Below are 16364 nucleotides of genomic sequence, written 5' to 3' on the forward strand. Positions count from 1 at the left end.
GCGTTTTCACGCAGAATTTTTTTGTTTGATTAATAAAAAAAAACACAGAGTCAATCACACAATATTAACAATTATCACAATGAACAATATTATATAGACAGTTGTCGAAACTTATCCAAATAAGTATACATTTAAAATTATTTTTTTCTATTATTTGTGGTTTCATTCTATTTTCTTGTTGTATTTAATTGCACTCTAAAAATCAAATTCGATTTTCTACTATTTGATGTCGATTCAGAGATCTTTTTCGATGAAATAATCGATCTTTTGTGGTAAATTCTTATTAACTCCATATGTAAATTGAACTTAATCGGCATCTCTACTTTCGTTCTTAAGCATAGATTATACACCGTGATACACTTCATAAATTCCATAGACCTATATAGTAATAAATTCACACTTCAATCATTTATTATCTGTGATCACAATTTTCACGTGTTTGAGTTGACAATTAAGAAAAAGTGTGCATCTCGTTGTGTTTTTGAAATTTAATGTAAACAAAATGCCTGTGCTACAAAGAATAAAGTACTTTTCTTCAACACTAGCATGAACATTACTTATTCTTCACATAACTTGCATCATTTTACAGTAGTAAATTTTTTTTAGGAAACCTACAACTCGTAAAGGAAAAAAGGTTCTACTATCGAAAGAACCTAAGCCCATTGAAGGTCCTAAACAAAGTATCTTCCTTCAAGGCCGCAACCCGTCAGAAAGGACAAGAAAGCTACTAAAGGATATCTATGATTTAAAAAAACCTGACGCCGCTTATCTCAGCCGCAAAAACGATTTTGTCCCATTTGAAGACAGTAGTTTGATTGAGAAGTAAGTTACTTTGCATTTTATACAAGTGAATGTATATTAAACTAAAGTAGCTTAACTCCCTGTTCTCGTATCCTGCTAGGTAGGATCAGTATTAAATTTTTAACTAAGTTTTTGCACTCTTCAGAGCATACCTACATCGTTGCTTTATACTAGTTATATAGGTTATGGCAGTTATGTCGTTATTTAATAGCATTTATAATAATTTCGATGCACTTTGCTACATTGTCATTTTAAATTTTATCGACATAAAATTTCCTTAGTAAATTATATATGAATCCCCATGTTGTTTATTTTTAGAGCTCTTATTTAGAAATGGCAATACAATTTTTTTTAATTGTGAATAATGTAACTTAATTATGTGTCATGTTCTTTATGGTCTATTCTATGAATAGCCACATATGAAATATAATATAGATTGATTTTAAACCAAACATTTTCATTCAAGCATCAGTAATAACAAATCAGATTGGATTAAAAAGTTCCAATTTAGAGAGTTTACTTAGTGATTTAAACATAATATATTTGCTAAAATTATTTTCTTAAAATTTGTTCATATGAACCCTATATATAATATTGAAATTATTGCTCTTTAATTAATGTAAAAGAAAGTTTTCAGTCGTTGTTATTTGGATTTAAATGGCGATATTCATTAAGTCTGATTCTGAAAAGTTTGGAAATGCTACACTGTAATGACAATCAAAACTACGTACATGTTATATTCTCATTATTCTGATTTTCATTATATTTTTGTACAAACTGTAACATATTCAAAACACCAGATATAATATATTCACAATAAAAAATATGAGATTAAATCATAAAAGTAGTTGTAATAATGTCTACGACTCGTGAAAAGTGAACAAAATATTATAAAAACATAGTAAAAGTAGTTTTATACTTTCTATTGTCTGCTTTATAGGTTATGTTACAAAAAAGAGGCAGCTCTGTTTGGTGTTGGTTCACACAGCAAGAAGCGCCCCCACAACATTGTTTTGGGTAGAACTTTTGATTATGGAATATTGGATATGATTGAACTTGGTGCTGAAGAATACAAGGCAATGTCAGAATTTCACAATATAAAAGTCCTGGCTGGTTCTAAACCATGTTTATTGTTTAATGGACCTGCTTGGGAGCTAAACCAGGATTTAAAACGATTGAAGTCACTGTTCTCTGATTTCTTTCTCAGAGAAAAGGTAAAAAATAATATTGGAAAATTAATAAAATCATTTTTTCATGAATGTTAAATAAAGGAAGGATTTATTACAGTATCAGTAATTGAATTAAAATGTTATGTTGTTAAAATGTTATACCAGTACAGCATATCTTTAAAAATTATAATAATTAAGCAATTATAAGACAATTTAATAACTATAAGTGCTTTGTTGGTACTTCATATAATTAATTAGTAATACCAAATTAATTTCCCACCTATCATTAAATTACTATATTTTATTTCTATAGTAATGAAAATTGACAATTAATGTAAAAATAAATGGTATTTATATTTTCATAGGTGGAAACCATTAGATTGCAGGGATTAGAACATGTCCTCAGTTTCACGGCTACTGATGATGGCTTGATCTACTTCAGATCGTACAGAATATCACTTAAGAAAAGTGGCCAGAGAACACCCAGAGTGGAGTTGGAAGAAATAGGTAACAATCGTTGTTGAAATCACAGTTCAAGTGAATAAATATTCACAAGCTTGTCATTTTGCATATTTTGTATGATTGTTGACGGAATCATTTTCTTATCAGCAAACTGAATAAAAAATTTTTTGGCAACTGCAGGTCCGTCAATTGATTTCAAATTAAGAAGAACTAAGTTAGCGTCTGACGATCTCTACAAGGAAGCTTGTAAAATACCGAGAGAGATGAAACCAATCAAAAAGAAAAATATCTCCAGAGATGCATTTGGAACTAAACACGGCCGTATTCATATGGGTAAGCAAGATATCAATAGGCTGCAAACCCGAAAGATGAAGGGCTTAAAGAAAACAACCGAAGAAAAGAAAAAAATACTTCTTCAGAAAAAGAAAGATAAGAAAGCAGCAAAACAAAAACAACATGTAGAAGTATAATAAAGAGTACATTTACTATGTAACTTTTGTTTGATTGCCACTTTAGTGTCCATGAGCTAACGAATAGGATGCCCAGTGTACCTATATCGATCTGTCACACACATCTCATTTGATTTCCAAGAGCATGTACGTCCATACATGCTGTATCGACTAGTTTATTTTCCTGTGTGAGATGAGCAGATCGGCTCTTGACCGCACTATAGTTAAGTGAAAGAACTTGTTTCACCGTATAAGCCGTGTATAACTGGATATTGCTCGGTAGACCAAAAGGCCAAATTTTGTTGGAAATATGTATCTTGGTAAGTTTATTTTGGATATATTAGCGCGTTTTAGGTTTGTACTATATTTCTTTTGTTCTATGACGGTACCGCTACAACTGCATTAGTTGCATGATGCTAGGCAACCTTATGGTGCCTGATCTCTGGCTACCGTTTAGCCGTACGTGGAACACAAGTTTGTCAATCTGCTTAACGATACGATAACTATAGGACTCCCGGTATACCCTTATCGAGCAATACAGCTGTGCAGGTGCTCGAATCACCATATGCAGGTACCAGTTTATAATTTTTTTTCCTATCTATTTGTTGGTAGCCGGGCTTTCTTTTTTCGTCGAACCTCCTACGAGGTCCCCGCGCCTAGGGGGCGCGCGAGGTACGTGGGACTTGACGATCTGCAAGGTGTTGGGAGTAGACCGCGGGCCCATGGAATTTTAGGTCCCTACTACATTAAACGACTCTCCTGCACTCTTACACCTGACGTCCGATCTCCGTCCGGGGTCAGAACCCGGTCAGAGTAGGGGGGTTCACGCGGTCAACACTACAACCAGACATGCGGCGCCACCCCGAGGACACCCGACCGACGGGTCGTCGAGGGTATAGTCGACGACCAACGACGCCGGTCTCCGCGGTACGGCGGCCCTAACCTAAGGGGCTGTCCTAACTACGTATCGTTTGGTAGCTCACGGGGCTTAACCTGAGTCACTTTGCTCTAACATTTACTGTAGTAATCTACCACTGGATTGGAACTGCGACCAACTGAGAAGATACGGCAAGGAACTCAGTGAGTTATGTCTGTGGTTGCACGTCGAACCCTTCATCGCATTCGATGAGTTGGACGGGAACGGTGACCGGTGCGTGGAATACCTAAAAGCATCGAGAGTAGTTCGCGAGAATTTGAAATGACGTGCTTAGGGCGACGATGGCGGTATGTTGCCAGGTCGTTTTTTAAAGAAATACGTAGCAACACCTGTGTACGAATTTCAAGGAATAACATGTAAAAAAATATACGATGTATAATAAATATTTTAACACTACAAGTCCAACTGGCGGGGCTTTTGTGAGATTTGTGAGTTCGTTGTTCCGGGCTGTTGGCGAAGATGATATAGAAATAATGTTTACACTGATTTGGTATGAGGTTTTGCTATAAAAGCGACACAATAACTAAATTAAAATACAAAATGAGTTGAGATTCCTTTACTGGTCGTCGTCGCGCGCGCTGAGAGCGTGTGTTTTCGCGCTCAGAGAGCTCTGTCTCAGCGGGGGGTAAGGCGGCGGCGGGGGCGGTATCTCACGTTCAGAAATTTCGTTCCGTTATAATATGTATTATAATTTTCGTTATAACTGGTGGTAGGAAGTCATTTGAACCGGACCCTACGGGTAGGTAACACTGCCTTGTCTATTTCTGTTGCGATGCAGTAATGCGTTCCGATTTGAAGGGTGTAGCAGCCGTTGTACTACTTGTGTCTGAAGGCGGATGGTGGCATCTTTAAGTTGGTATCCAAGGGCTCCGGTAACCCTTTAACATTAGGAAGGTCTTCTATACAATAAAAAATGTAGTTGTAAAACATATAAATAAAGACCCCTACTATGGTCATAACCTTATTACGATAAAATACGGGTGACGAGAAATTACTATTAAATATACAAATAGACGTCGAACAAGACAGTGGACATTTGGCCGTCGATGCTATGACGTAAATGTCGCAATGTTTTTGTTTACACAATATTAATTTAATGCGTTTTTTAAGTAACAGCATAGAAAAAGCCCTCGTTCTATTTATCTCCATACTTTATCTGCCGTTGTAATAATTCAGCTAAGGTCTTTTTAACTTTAAAATGGAGCAATAATCACTTTATAATATTATTATGAACCTTTGAAAGGTACATTCAAAGGTCGACGTTTTTGTTTGGCTACAATATATAACATTCACTTTCGCAATGAACATATCTAATAGTATTAATTAATTTGTTGTCGAAAAATGATTTTAATTGAAAATTTATATGGAGATTAGTAATTCGTTCCCTTTATTAGACAATGTAGGTAGGTACTGGGTCAAACATGTTACAAAACCGTTGTTTTATTATTATAATATTTATAACTTTTCCTCGCGTAAATGCGTCGTAATATTAAAAGTAGGTACACGACATATTCTACTTACGTGTTCATCCTTTATGTTAAACAAATAAAAAACTACAATAAGGTACAGGTTCTGGCAATTTTTGTTCTTTTTAGAAAGTTGTAGCTATAATGTTGGGTTTCCGTGAGTGTAAAAATCTGCCTAATAGGTACCTATACAAAGTAGGATCATTCGGAATAACAGACATCGAAAAAAGTTCATATTGCTGAATCGCGGAGTGGAGGAGGCTTGTGTTTTAAAAATTGAGAAGTGATAGGATGAAGATACTCTAAAAGCGATATACGACAAGAAATTGTGCATCCGATTTGATTCGTCGATTTTCGGGTTCGGTAAGTTTATTTATTTATTTTTTTATTGCTAAGATGAGTGGACGAGCTCACAGTCCACCTGAGTTAAGTGGTTACTGGAGCCCATAGACATCTACAACGTAAATGCGCCACCCACCTTGAGATATAAGTTCTAAGGTCTCAAGTATAGTCACAAGTAAGGTAAGTGGTTTAATATTAATTTTATTCATTCGGGCGTAACTGGAATAACCTCATAAGCTACCAGCGAATAGGTAGGGGAAAAATATTATTACTTAGGGCCTAACATTTTGGAGTTTCGGATATTAAGAGAAATCAACTCAGTACCGTTCAATCATAATTACGTGAAATAATAGTAGTAATGATATTAAGTATTTATTTTTATGTCTTTTATGTTCGGTTACTTCGATTTAACGCGTATTAAATGTTAAAAACGATGCACCGCTGCCATAGTGTAGTGAAACACACGCAAGTTGGTTCAATATTGATTTATTTTTAAGACACCCTCACTTACAGTCAGTTATATTGAATGACTTACGTCATTATAAATATACTACACTATGTAATATAGTACAATGCTGTCAACCGACTTTTCCCTTAAGTTGACGAGCGCAAGCTTTAAGGAAAATTTTCAAATGTGAAAGAAGAATATGTTATTAGTGAAGTAGAGATTTTATACTACACTGTTTAGCAGGAAGTTTACCGAAAATCGAATAAATTTACAAGTAGTCCATGAGATAAAAAATTAGGGGACATCTAGTCTAAGCCAAGTTGAACGTATTAAATTTTCATCAATTTCGTGATTAACCTTTTATTTAATATGCCTACAACATTTATATGCGATACGCAGAAAATTAAATATCAAAACTATAATTTGAATAAATTTGTTTTACGCGGAATTAACATAATATAAACTTAAAGCTTATGAATAAAGTATGAGACCAAATTTACATAAAACGTCACAAGGAAACAAAGTGGGAATTCCCTGATTTATAAACTATCCATTTAAGATAGGTAAATACTTTCTTCAGTTATGTGTAAGCGTGGCTGTGATGTATTGTTTGCTGGAAGCTGTATCTTCTTTATATTTGGGTTTGTTTTATTCAATAATAATAAATAAACACCGATTTGAAATTGTTTAACTTGATAAACAATGTACTTGTATACTCAATAAAAATCCATTGAATCATAGCAGCTCTCAATCTATATCACTAATAATAATTACGCCCTTAGGCTATGGAATCATTTAAAACAGTAAACAAAATGAGAATTCAATAGATTCAAGGTTATAACTTAACAAAATCGTGTAATGATTGATCGGATACATAAACGACTACAATTATTAATTTATTACGACAGTGGTGGACTAATTTTGTATGACATCTTTGCATAAATAGGACTCAATTTCACAAAGAGCGTGAGTTATGTCGGCTTTCAGGGCGCGAATAGACTGATTTGTCTGCATAGACTAGAGTTCACACTTTCTCGGTGGCCAATTGATATCGCCACCACGTGAGTGAAGAAGCCTTCGAATTACTCATCCAATAAATTTAATGTCTCCCGTGCTGTTGGAACCACATGTTTGCGAGATCTATACCATCTATCCTAGGGCACAAAAAGTTTGTTATCATAGTCCGATATTGGTCGATATTGACAGTGGCGTGGCTTCTTGCGCATCTTCGAAAAAATAAGGGCCGATGATACCGCCGGACAAGCGTGTAGCGTTCTATGATGAAATCTATGGTAACGACTAAATACCTATGTGCTCATGCCATATTTGACAGTAGCCATCTTTGTAAAGCGATGTTAACAAAGATGGCTGCTATGAGCTGTCAAAGTTCGAGCGTCCCTATTGAAAAACCCTATTCAGAGATAAGTTCTGAAGCGCATTGTGCGAACCAATACGGACGGGTACCAACATTCTGCTTAACTCTACTGCAACACTCATTCGTGGAGAATTCTTTGTATAATTGAGATTTCGACTATGTATAAATCGGTACTTAGTTAACGGTAGGTAAGTTGTGATTTCGTAGACACATACAGTTCATTTATCTATATTTGATAATTTTTTTGCGATTTGATAGGAAATCATCTTCATATGTTACTGGAAACATTTCTAATACACTCTGTATAAAATACATTTAGGTATATTGAACTTTAAAAGCTTAAGGAAGCTCGAGCCTATATTTTGTCAGGAAATACAAGCAGGTACTTTTCCCAAGTACAAGGTAAAATATATAATAAAATATTGAAATTGTTAATTCTGTCTTCTCGTCAGACTACAAAAACGTATTTATTACAGGCAGGTATTTTATTGTCGCTATTTTATCCATAATAACGTCCTTGAACATGAAGAAGTTCAGAGATCATTTATGATAAATTGATCTCGTCGAACCAAACTCGTTATAATTAATTTGAATAAGTGTTACCTACCTAGTACGAGTATGTAATGTTTTCAGGATTTTGACAATTTATCTTGTTTATAACAGTATATATGCGTACATTTACTTTTAAATTACCGATAAAACAGAAAACAATAAATATTATATCTAGTGCGATATTTTTAGAATTTTGCAAAGAAATCACCAACCCGTTTGAATAATAGGTATATGTAATAGGTAAGATAATATACGTAACAGACCTGTTTCGCCACTGATTAGATTAAATTCGGCCATTTTGAGATTTATTAATAGTTTTATCTCAGGCGTACCATTCTGAAGAAGCCAAATCAAACTGCAAGACGCTGCAAAACTACTTGCTGAGACAACTTTAGCTAGAGATAGAAGAATAACATATTTCGACAATTTGGACTTTGCTCGAAGTTTCTAAGCAGGATTACTTTTATGTTATTCTTAAAGTAATTATAACAATTGTACCGAAAAACCATATTCTGCAACACATAATCTATATATTAATACGTGAAGCAAAAACTTTGTATCCCTTTTTACGAAAATTGCGCGGGCGGAGGAGTATGAAATTTTCCACACTTATAGAGAACTAGCGACCCGCCCTCGCTTCGCTTCGGAAACATTAAAACACACATGAAACCAAAAAAAAAAATAAAAAAAAAAATAAAAAAAAGTAGCCTATGTTCATCAGGGACAATGTCGGCTTCTAATGGAAAAATAATTTTTCAAATGGGTCCAGTAGTTTCGGAGCCTATTCGAAACAAACAAACAAACAAACAAATCTTTCCTCTTTATAATATTACTAGCGACCCGCCCTCGCTTCGCTTCGGAAACATTAAAACACACATGAAACAAAAAAAAAAAAAAAAAGTAGCCTATGTTCATCAGGGACAATGTCGGCTTCTAATGGAAAAAGAATTTTTCAAATCGGTCCAGTAGTTTCGGAGCCTATTCGAAACAAACAAACAAACAAATCTTTCCTCTTTATAATATTAGTATAGATTATAGTAATTATAGTATAGATATAGAGAAGAAGTGCACAATGCTAATATTTTTTTCAAATAATGCATAATAGATACATTAAATCAATAAAGAATATTACCATGTATTTGACGCACACACGCATGCATACAATTTATTGTCAAACTTTTGTTCTTGACATCTGTGGTCAAATTGAGAATAGATTCAATATTATTTGTCTTTATTAATATTTTTTATAGTGTAGCCTTGGCGAAATTTGTGATTATAGAAGTATAAAATACAATCATAATAGTGTACAAACTTACAATTCCAATTATAGTCGAATTTCGACTACTGCGGGACCTCTAGTTCCCTCAAATACACGTATGCAATAAGGCTTTTATTACTGTGAATGATTTGAATGTAAATGGTTTGCGTGCGGTTGAGTAACTACTGGAGTGAAAAACATTACTTTTAATTGAGGTCTCAAATAAAATTCAACTTAAAAGTTAAAGGCGCAGATTTAGGACACAATACATAAAACATACTACCCTTATACCCTTTAATTAAAACAACTTTTTGTAGTTTAAAGAAGTGATTATTTTACAGAACAATAGCATTATTACATTACTTTTAAATTTAATGAACATACACGTATTAGAAGAATAGATTAAAATCAGAATTATCAAAAATCAAATCAATCAAGCAACTATATAATTGAAAATAAATTTAAATGAGGCCAACGTTCCTTTGTCGGTAAAAAGAACATGAATTTATATCATCGAATGAAACCATTTAAATTATATCAATATTGTATATCGTTTAAACTTTACCTTATATTTAATATTAAAATGGAATAATTCAAGTCAAAAAAGTTAAATTCCGAGTATAAAAAATACGGAAAAACCATCCGAATATTACTAAGAAGTGAGTCGATATTAAGGCAGAATCGAAAATTGGGCGTTATATTTTGATGCCGGTTTTCTTAGTTCATTATTATCAAAGAAAAATTTATATAAGCGGAACACACTTGGAAATTAAAAAAACAAAATTTTTGATCTCTTGGTCATACTTCTAAGTGACCGAAACCGCGTGTAGATATTGCATGCAAAATATCAAAGAAATCAGAAACAATATCAATCGAAAAAATTTGAAATGCATTATGTTCTAAGCAAGACAAAATTGTCGTATTATAAACATGTCTTGTCAGATCCTCCGGATTTACTCTCGCTGCATAAACTCTCCAAGCACCGGTGACCCATCTCGCAGAAGGAGGCGGCGGGGCGAGTGAGGGAAAGCTCTCCTCACTACGCAGAAACCCGCCGCCGCCGAGCAGGGGGTCGGGACCGGGGTCGTATCCGTGACCTGGCCCCCTAAGAGCTAGGGGTCCCACCCGTTTTGTGCGGGGAGGGACCCAGACGTGGGGTGGCGTGCTCTGCACGCTCACCCGCAATAGGAAGCCGGGTGATGGTAGACCGCGTTCCCCCGACCGCTCTGGGGGAAGGTGTAACGCGGCGCCATCAAAGCGGGCTCTCGGCCCGCTGAACGAGGGAACCGGTGGTCGTGTCGCTGGCGGCCACCGGTCCGGCGTCCGTGGGACGGTGGGATGGATGTAATGTGCTCTGCGTCAACCCTGTCCCGCCGTTTCAATAGCCCCGACTGGGCTCCGGCCCGGTCCGAGGTAGGGCGCCGGTTGTGAGCGGCAGGAGTTTTTAGTGAGGTTCAACTCCCACATACCCCACCTGCCGCGCGGGTGGGGATCCGGCGATTTTCTCCTGTGGAAAAAAAAAAAAAAAAAAAAGCACCGGTGACCGTTCTCGTCGATTAGAGTTAAACGTGCAACTCAGCCCATAGACGCAACTCGCTGAATTCTTCGCTGGATCTTTTCTGAGGGTCGCGATTCCGTGCCGATGGTCGATTCAGCGAAGCACTGCTATTGCTAGGGCTAGTGTTAGCAAATCCTCTCCGATTGAACCTGTGAGCTCACTTACCCGTCCAAGCTCAATTAGAATACACCCTTGGGCTACCAGCGATTAGGTAGGAAGAAAAAATCTCATTTGCAGTGGAAAGCCGATAAATAAGGTAAGTTCTATTTTGACTTCGCACACTAGCACAGCGAAGCGGAGTGGCTGAAAGCTAGTGCTATTCGTGAAATCTATTTCGGACAACATTTTCGGAATTACCCCCTTTGATTTTTTATTTTATTTGTTTTTCGTCTTTCAACAATAAAGGCATTAAATGAAATTTGTGTTTTTAATTTATTTAGGATCGTTTTGAATTGAATTTCGGTGAGCCGGTAATGACAAATCGATGAAATGGAAATTAAATTCAAAGGTGACACTGAAAAGAGACAAACATTTACAACTCTAAGAGCCGCGAGAGAATGAGATAGGATATTGCGGAAGACTTCACTCCCACCGCGTGTGAACTGCACACTTATTATTTTTTACGTTCGCCTTTTCAGCTCCGTGAACTGTCTTTTTACCTCCTGCCCCCTACTATGTGCATAATGGTACATACTTATTGTATTACATAATCATAGGGAAGTAAAATGTGATCACGGAGTTAAGTTTCTATAACTTTGTTATTTTCTTAGAGAAAGAAAAATACGATTAAAAAGAAATTTAATTAGCAATTTGTAGTTCTTTAGTAATATATCTGAGGATAAAAAGTTTGCTAATCGTATTAAACTAGAAATATAATTTTTGTCTCCGATTCTCCAGCATATTTGTAGTACTAAACACTTTATAATAAAAAATACACAAAATCTAAGGCTCCGCGATGTAGCATGCGTTCTGTCAGTCAGCTGTGATACTTCGTTAAAAGATAGATAGAATATGATTATAGGATTATCTGATCTGTTTGAAAATCGTAGAACAGTGAGGAATGCTGGTTCGACAGGCGCAGGCTGAGTGGTCCACTGTGCGAGGTTCTATACCCTTGACCGGATGCCGGTCGCGCACATTCAGTCGGCTCGCGACTTCGTGCTCGAATCCTCGCGTCGGTGCCTCAGAGTGCCGATCGCCAAACTATAAAGGCAGGCTTACCCGACTGCCACCATAGTCCAGAGCAATGCGCGTCCGCCGGACAGATACAGGCTCGGACGTCCGCTTTTTCGAATACGATCAATTACCGTCAGCTTTATACGAGTATTAAAATAAAACCGATGTGATAGTGATTTAATATTTGTGAAAATGAAATCGAGAACTGACTGCTCGGACCCGCAGCCGGAGCTGCAGGAGTTACTGCAGAAGCCCAGGAGCTTGCAGCTCTTGACCGATGGGGACAAACATGCGACAAGTACGTTTCAGTTTCGTTTACTTACTGTGATTATCTATTTGAGTTACGAGAGTGACATCTCAATAGGATTCGCTTCGGCGAACGGACGTACGTCTCGTAAATCGTGCATAACAATTAGTCATTATTGCCTGAATATTATACAATAATTTAACTCCCGACTTGCAACAAACATAGGGTACCTTACGCGTAATATTTTTCAATTCAGTCAGTCATTATTTATAATGGCCTGGAGGTAACTATACTTTGATTTTAAGTAATTAGTTTGCTGTCATCGTAATAAGTTTCAATGTAAGCGTTTACGTAAATACTAAATAGTTTTTGAATAAATTTATTTTCAAGATCATACAATAACCCAATTTTATTCTTGTCATTTAAAGCAAAGCTTGCGAATGCAATACTAAATAGATTAAAATTGGTTCTGTTCTATGCATTTGTTGACAATATCGTGATAACCTTAAATTGAACTCTAAGCAAAATAGTTAAAAAAAAAATAACTAATGAAACCTGTTTTTTTAGGTATGTAAAATATGATTATTGAAAAAGAAAAAAACTAATTAAGATCAAATTTTTCGAATCAAATCGAATTTATAATTTTATCCTTGGCGGAACCGTTTAAGCTTCCGGGTATTTAAAATTCAAATGTTTTCCTAAATAATCTTATTGACAAGATATTCATATAGTTTCCGAAAGATAATTATTTAAAAAAAATTTATTTTATGTTTTGTTCACATTTCGTTAATTTAATGTATATCCTGGTGAGTATTCGCCGACCTTTCATTTCGACTATGCATTTATGTGACATGTCTGTAGCAGTGAGGCCTTGGACTTGGTTGGACGAAACGAATGCACGAAACTTTTTTATTTCCGTCCAATTTCGGATTAATTTAAGACTCCGCTATTCTAGGCTTACATTGGGACATGCTTCATTGAACAAAATTTGTTTTTAATATTTTAATTAAATGTAAAGTAGTTGGAATAGACCCGTAAGCTACCATCGATTAGGTAGGGGGGAAAATAAAAGTTTACTTTACTAACTTTACTCGTGGTAGTAAGGACCTTTTGTGGGTCCGCACGGGTAGGTTACCACCACCTTGCCTATTTCTGCCGTGAAGCAGTAATGCGTTTCGGTTTGAAGGGTGGGGCAGCCGTTGTAATACTGAGACCTTAGAACTTATATCTTAAGGTGGGTGGCGCATTTACGTTGTAGATATCTATGGGCTCCGGTAATCACTTAACACCAGATGGGCTGTAAGCTCGTCCACCCATCTAAGCAAAAAAAAAGTTATAAGATACGCGCATTCAGTGTCAATATATGTTTCATCAAATTCGGTCGTATAATACATTAACTCAATGGCAGTAAGAGCAGAATCCGAGAACTTGTTGGTACTTACAAATCACTTAAATCAAAGGATGTAAGATTGAAAACTGGGACACAAACTGTCAGGGTGAGAGAACTTATATTACAGCTATCGGTGACAGTTAATTATCACAACTATACTCACAACAGAACACGAGGTACTCATCTCAAGTATATTAAGTGTATAATCTATGGTACTCATGATTTGACAATTCATTGAGGTATTTTGTTTCAATACAAAAGATGGACCAAATGAATACTAATTTGAGAAAGTGTAAACTAAGTAAGGCAAAGCTGTCGTTACAGTTTCAGCAAACACATCATTTGTTTTGTTGCGATTAAAACAACTTCGAATCTAAATTATTTAAACGATGTTAAAGTTATGGGAATACGTTAAAAAAATTTACCAAAACTCAAAATTTTCCTATCGTTCACTCAGGTAATTGCTTCTTCAAAATTGAACAAACTGGAAAGTTTGATGAGCTCATTGACTAATAAACGATAATGTGGTGAAGTCAGCTTGACATTTCATTAGGTTCTTTCCTTCATTGCCTCTTATTTCTAGTAATATCGATTTTGGGTAATTGCAACACTAGGGTTTAAAAAATATATTTTAATATAGCCTGTTGGCATGACCTCATACAGCATCTATGTTTGCACACGAAAATATTTACTTACATGCGGTTCCTATAGTTCGGAATATATGTATGTACTAATAAATAAATAAATAAATATTTTACTAACAATCACGCCACGTTAACTGGTCCCGTGATAAGTTCGTAAAGAACTTGTGTTACAGGTACCAAATAACGGAAATAAATGTAAGATTTTTATTATACACATACATATATTTAATATACATCCATAACCCTGGAAAATACATTTATATTTATCATACAAATATCTTCCCTTGGCGGGATTCGAACCCGCGACCCCCTTGTGTAGTGACCATGTCACTTACCACTACACCAGACGGCCGTTAAATGCTTTAAATGCGTTAATGCTTTTCAACCACTTACAAGACATCCCATTACTTACATACAAATATAATATCTACCGTTTCGTATTTGAATAAAATAGTGAATAAAAAAATTATGTAATACAACTACTTTGGATTTTGCATTTGGAAAACTATATTTGTAGCGATGTACTATATTTGTACGATGTACAGGATAGAAAAACAATGCTTTAAAATTAATAATTAAATACAATTCAGTCATGGCTTTGGTATTTTATTTTGTCTGTGACAAAAAAGTACTTTGAACGATTTATTTATATTACAAACAATAGAATAGAATAATTGAAGAGAAACAGAGAACAGAGCTGAGTACCTAAAAATATTAAGAATCATTTTAGCCCCACCCACTTGGTAGAGATTTCATCCAACATTTTTAGAACCATAACACTCGTTGTCTCTGTGTTTCTAGAGACAAATTTTCCCTATCCCATTATGCTATACAATAAACACCTCTCCTTTATATTTTCACAGATTAAAAAAATATTCTTGCGGCCGTTTGGCTCCGTGTTTTTTAATGTTTTTATTGCATAGATGTGTGGACGTGCTCACAGCTCACCTGATGTTAAGTGGTTACCGGAGCCCATAGACATCTACAACGTAAATGCCGCCACCCACCTTGAGATATGAGTTTTAAGGTCTTAGTGTAGTTACAACGGCTGCCCCACCCTTCAAACCGAAATGCAATACTGCTTCACGGCAGAAATAAAAAGGGTGGTGGTACCTATTCGTGCGGACTCACAAGAGGTCCTACCACCGGTAACTATACAAAAATAAAATTTTGCGGGTTTGATTTTTATTACACGGTGTTATTACTTCACCGTGGAAGTCAATCGTGACCATTTGTTATGTACGTATTTCATTACAAAAATTGGTACCCGCCTGCGGAATTCGAACACAGGTGCATCGCTCAACACGAATGCACCGGACGTCTTATCCTTTAGGCCACGACGACTTCAAAATCAAGCCGTGTCCTGTTGGGCATACCAATATTACTTCAGAAAGGTCGCGTGTCCCTAAATGTTGTAGACCTTCAATTTCCACAAACCACGCTCTCCTTCCAACCACGGACACCTTGCATGAATTTCGAGACCCTTTCCCTAAACAAAAGTTTCCTAAATGTAGTTATCATTGTAATTTCCTAATCTTTAAAGTGTGTATTGTTATAATAAAATCGTAGACTGCTTAGTGTTGGGAATGATAATTTGCATATTTATTTTGAATCGAATTTTCAGTGATGTATTGAAATAATTCACTCAAGGTTATTTTATAAATCGCTGGGGCAAATATAATAATAGTATTTTTTAAAGTACATGTGTAATCGTGATCAGAATGTAAGTATACACATATATATATATATATAAATAAACAAGAAGGATTTCGATCGCTTAAGAGCACCGGTGATTTAAACATAAGTAATAATACAAATAAAAGTGCAAATATTCTGTATTTGCCTATTCCAAAACACTTTGTATAACTGTGTAGGTGTCTTCTTTAAATTGTTATATCAATAGACAAGTCGACCGATCACCTCATCCATCACTCCAGGTCACTCCTTGATAAATATTTTAAATGAATTTAATCCGTATGATCATGTATAAGTAAAGTCCTTTTTTGCGTACCTACACTGATTTAATTTTATGAATCAATAAGTTCAAAAACATAAATATTGTCGTTTTGTATTACTCGTAGTTGCGAAGC

At 35.6% G+C, this 16364-nt stretch overlaps 2 protein-coding genes across 2 annotated transcripts in view; both read left to right on the plus strand.

The window, feature by feature from the left end:
- Positions 1-366: 366 nt before the first annotated feature.
- On the plus strand, positions 367-2925 carry Non3 (Ribosome production factor 2-like protein Non3). Its single transcript, XM_028186307.2, has 5 exons — positions 367-525; positions 607-822; positions 1742-2015; positions 2336-2477; positions 2613-2925. Exons 1-5 carry the CDS (start codon positions 503-505, stop codon positions 2900-2902), a joined length of 945 nt encoding a protein of 314 aa, XP_028042108.2. The 5' UTR covers positions 367-502; the 3' UTR covers positions 2903-2925.
- An 8988-nt stretch (positions 2926-11913) lies between these two features.
- The window catches only part of LOC114248274 (organic cation transporter protein), a 61479-nt gene continuing 57028 nt past the window's right edge, over positions 11914-16364 (plus strand). Inside the window, exon 1 of the mRNA XM_089737405.1 lies at positions 11914-12291. Within this exon, the coding sequence (XP_089593531.1) occupies positions 12186-12291 (106 nt within the window). The 5' untranslated portion in view covers positions 11914-12185. The remainder of the gene's footprint in view (positions 12292-16364) is intronic.

This window comes from Bombyx mandarina, chromosome 23 (assembly GCF_030267445.1).
Source record: "Bombyx mandarina strain Sakado chromosome 23, ASM3026744v2".
NCBI classification, from domain to species: Eukaryota; Metazoa; Arthropoda; class Insecta; order Lepidoptera; family Bombycidae; genus Bombyx; species Bombyx mandarina.

Bases quoted from the DNA above. Each gene is read 5' to 3' on its own strand.
- Non3 (XM_028186307.2), top strand. From the start codon at position 503: ATGCCTGTGCTACAAAGAATAAA. The intron at 526-606 runs GTACTTTTCTTC...AATTTTTTTTAG, and splicing joins CCTGTGCTACAAAGAATAAA to GAAACCTACAACTCGTAAAG. The intron at 2,478-2,612 runs GTAACAATCGTT...TGGCAACTGCAG, and splicing joins AGTGGAGTTGGAAGAAATAG to GTCCGTCAATTGATTTCAAA.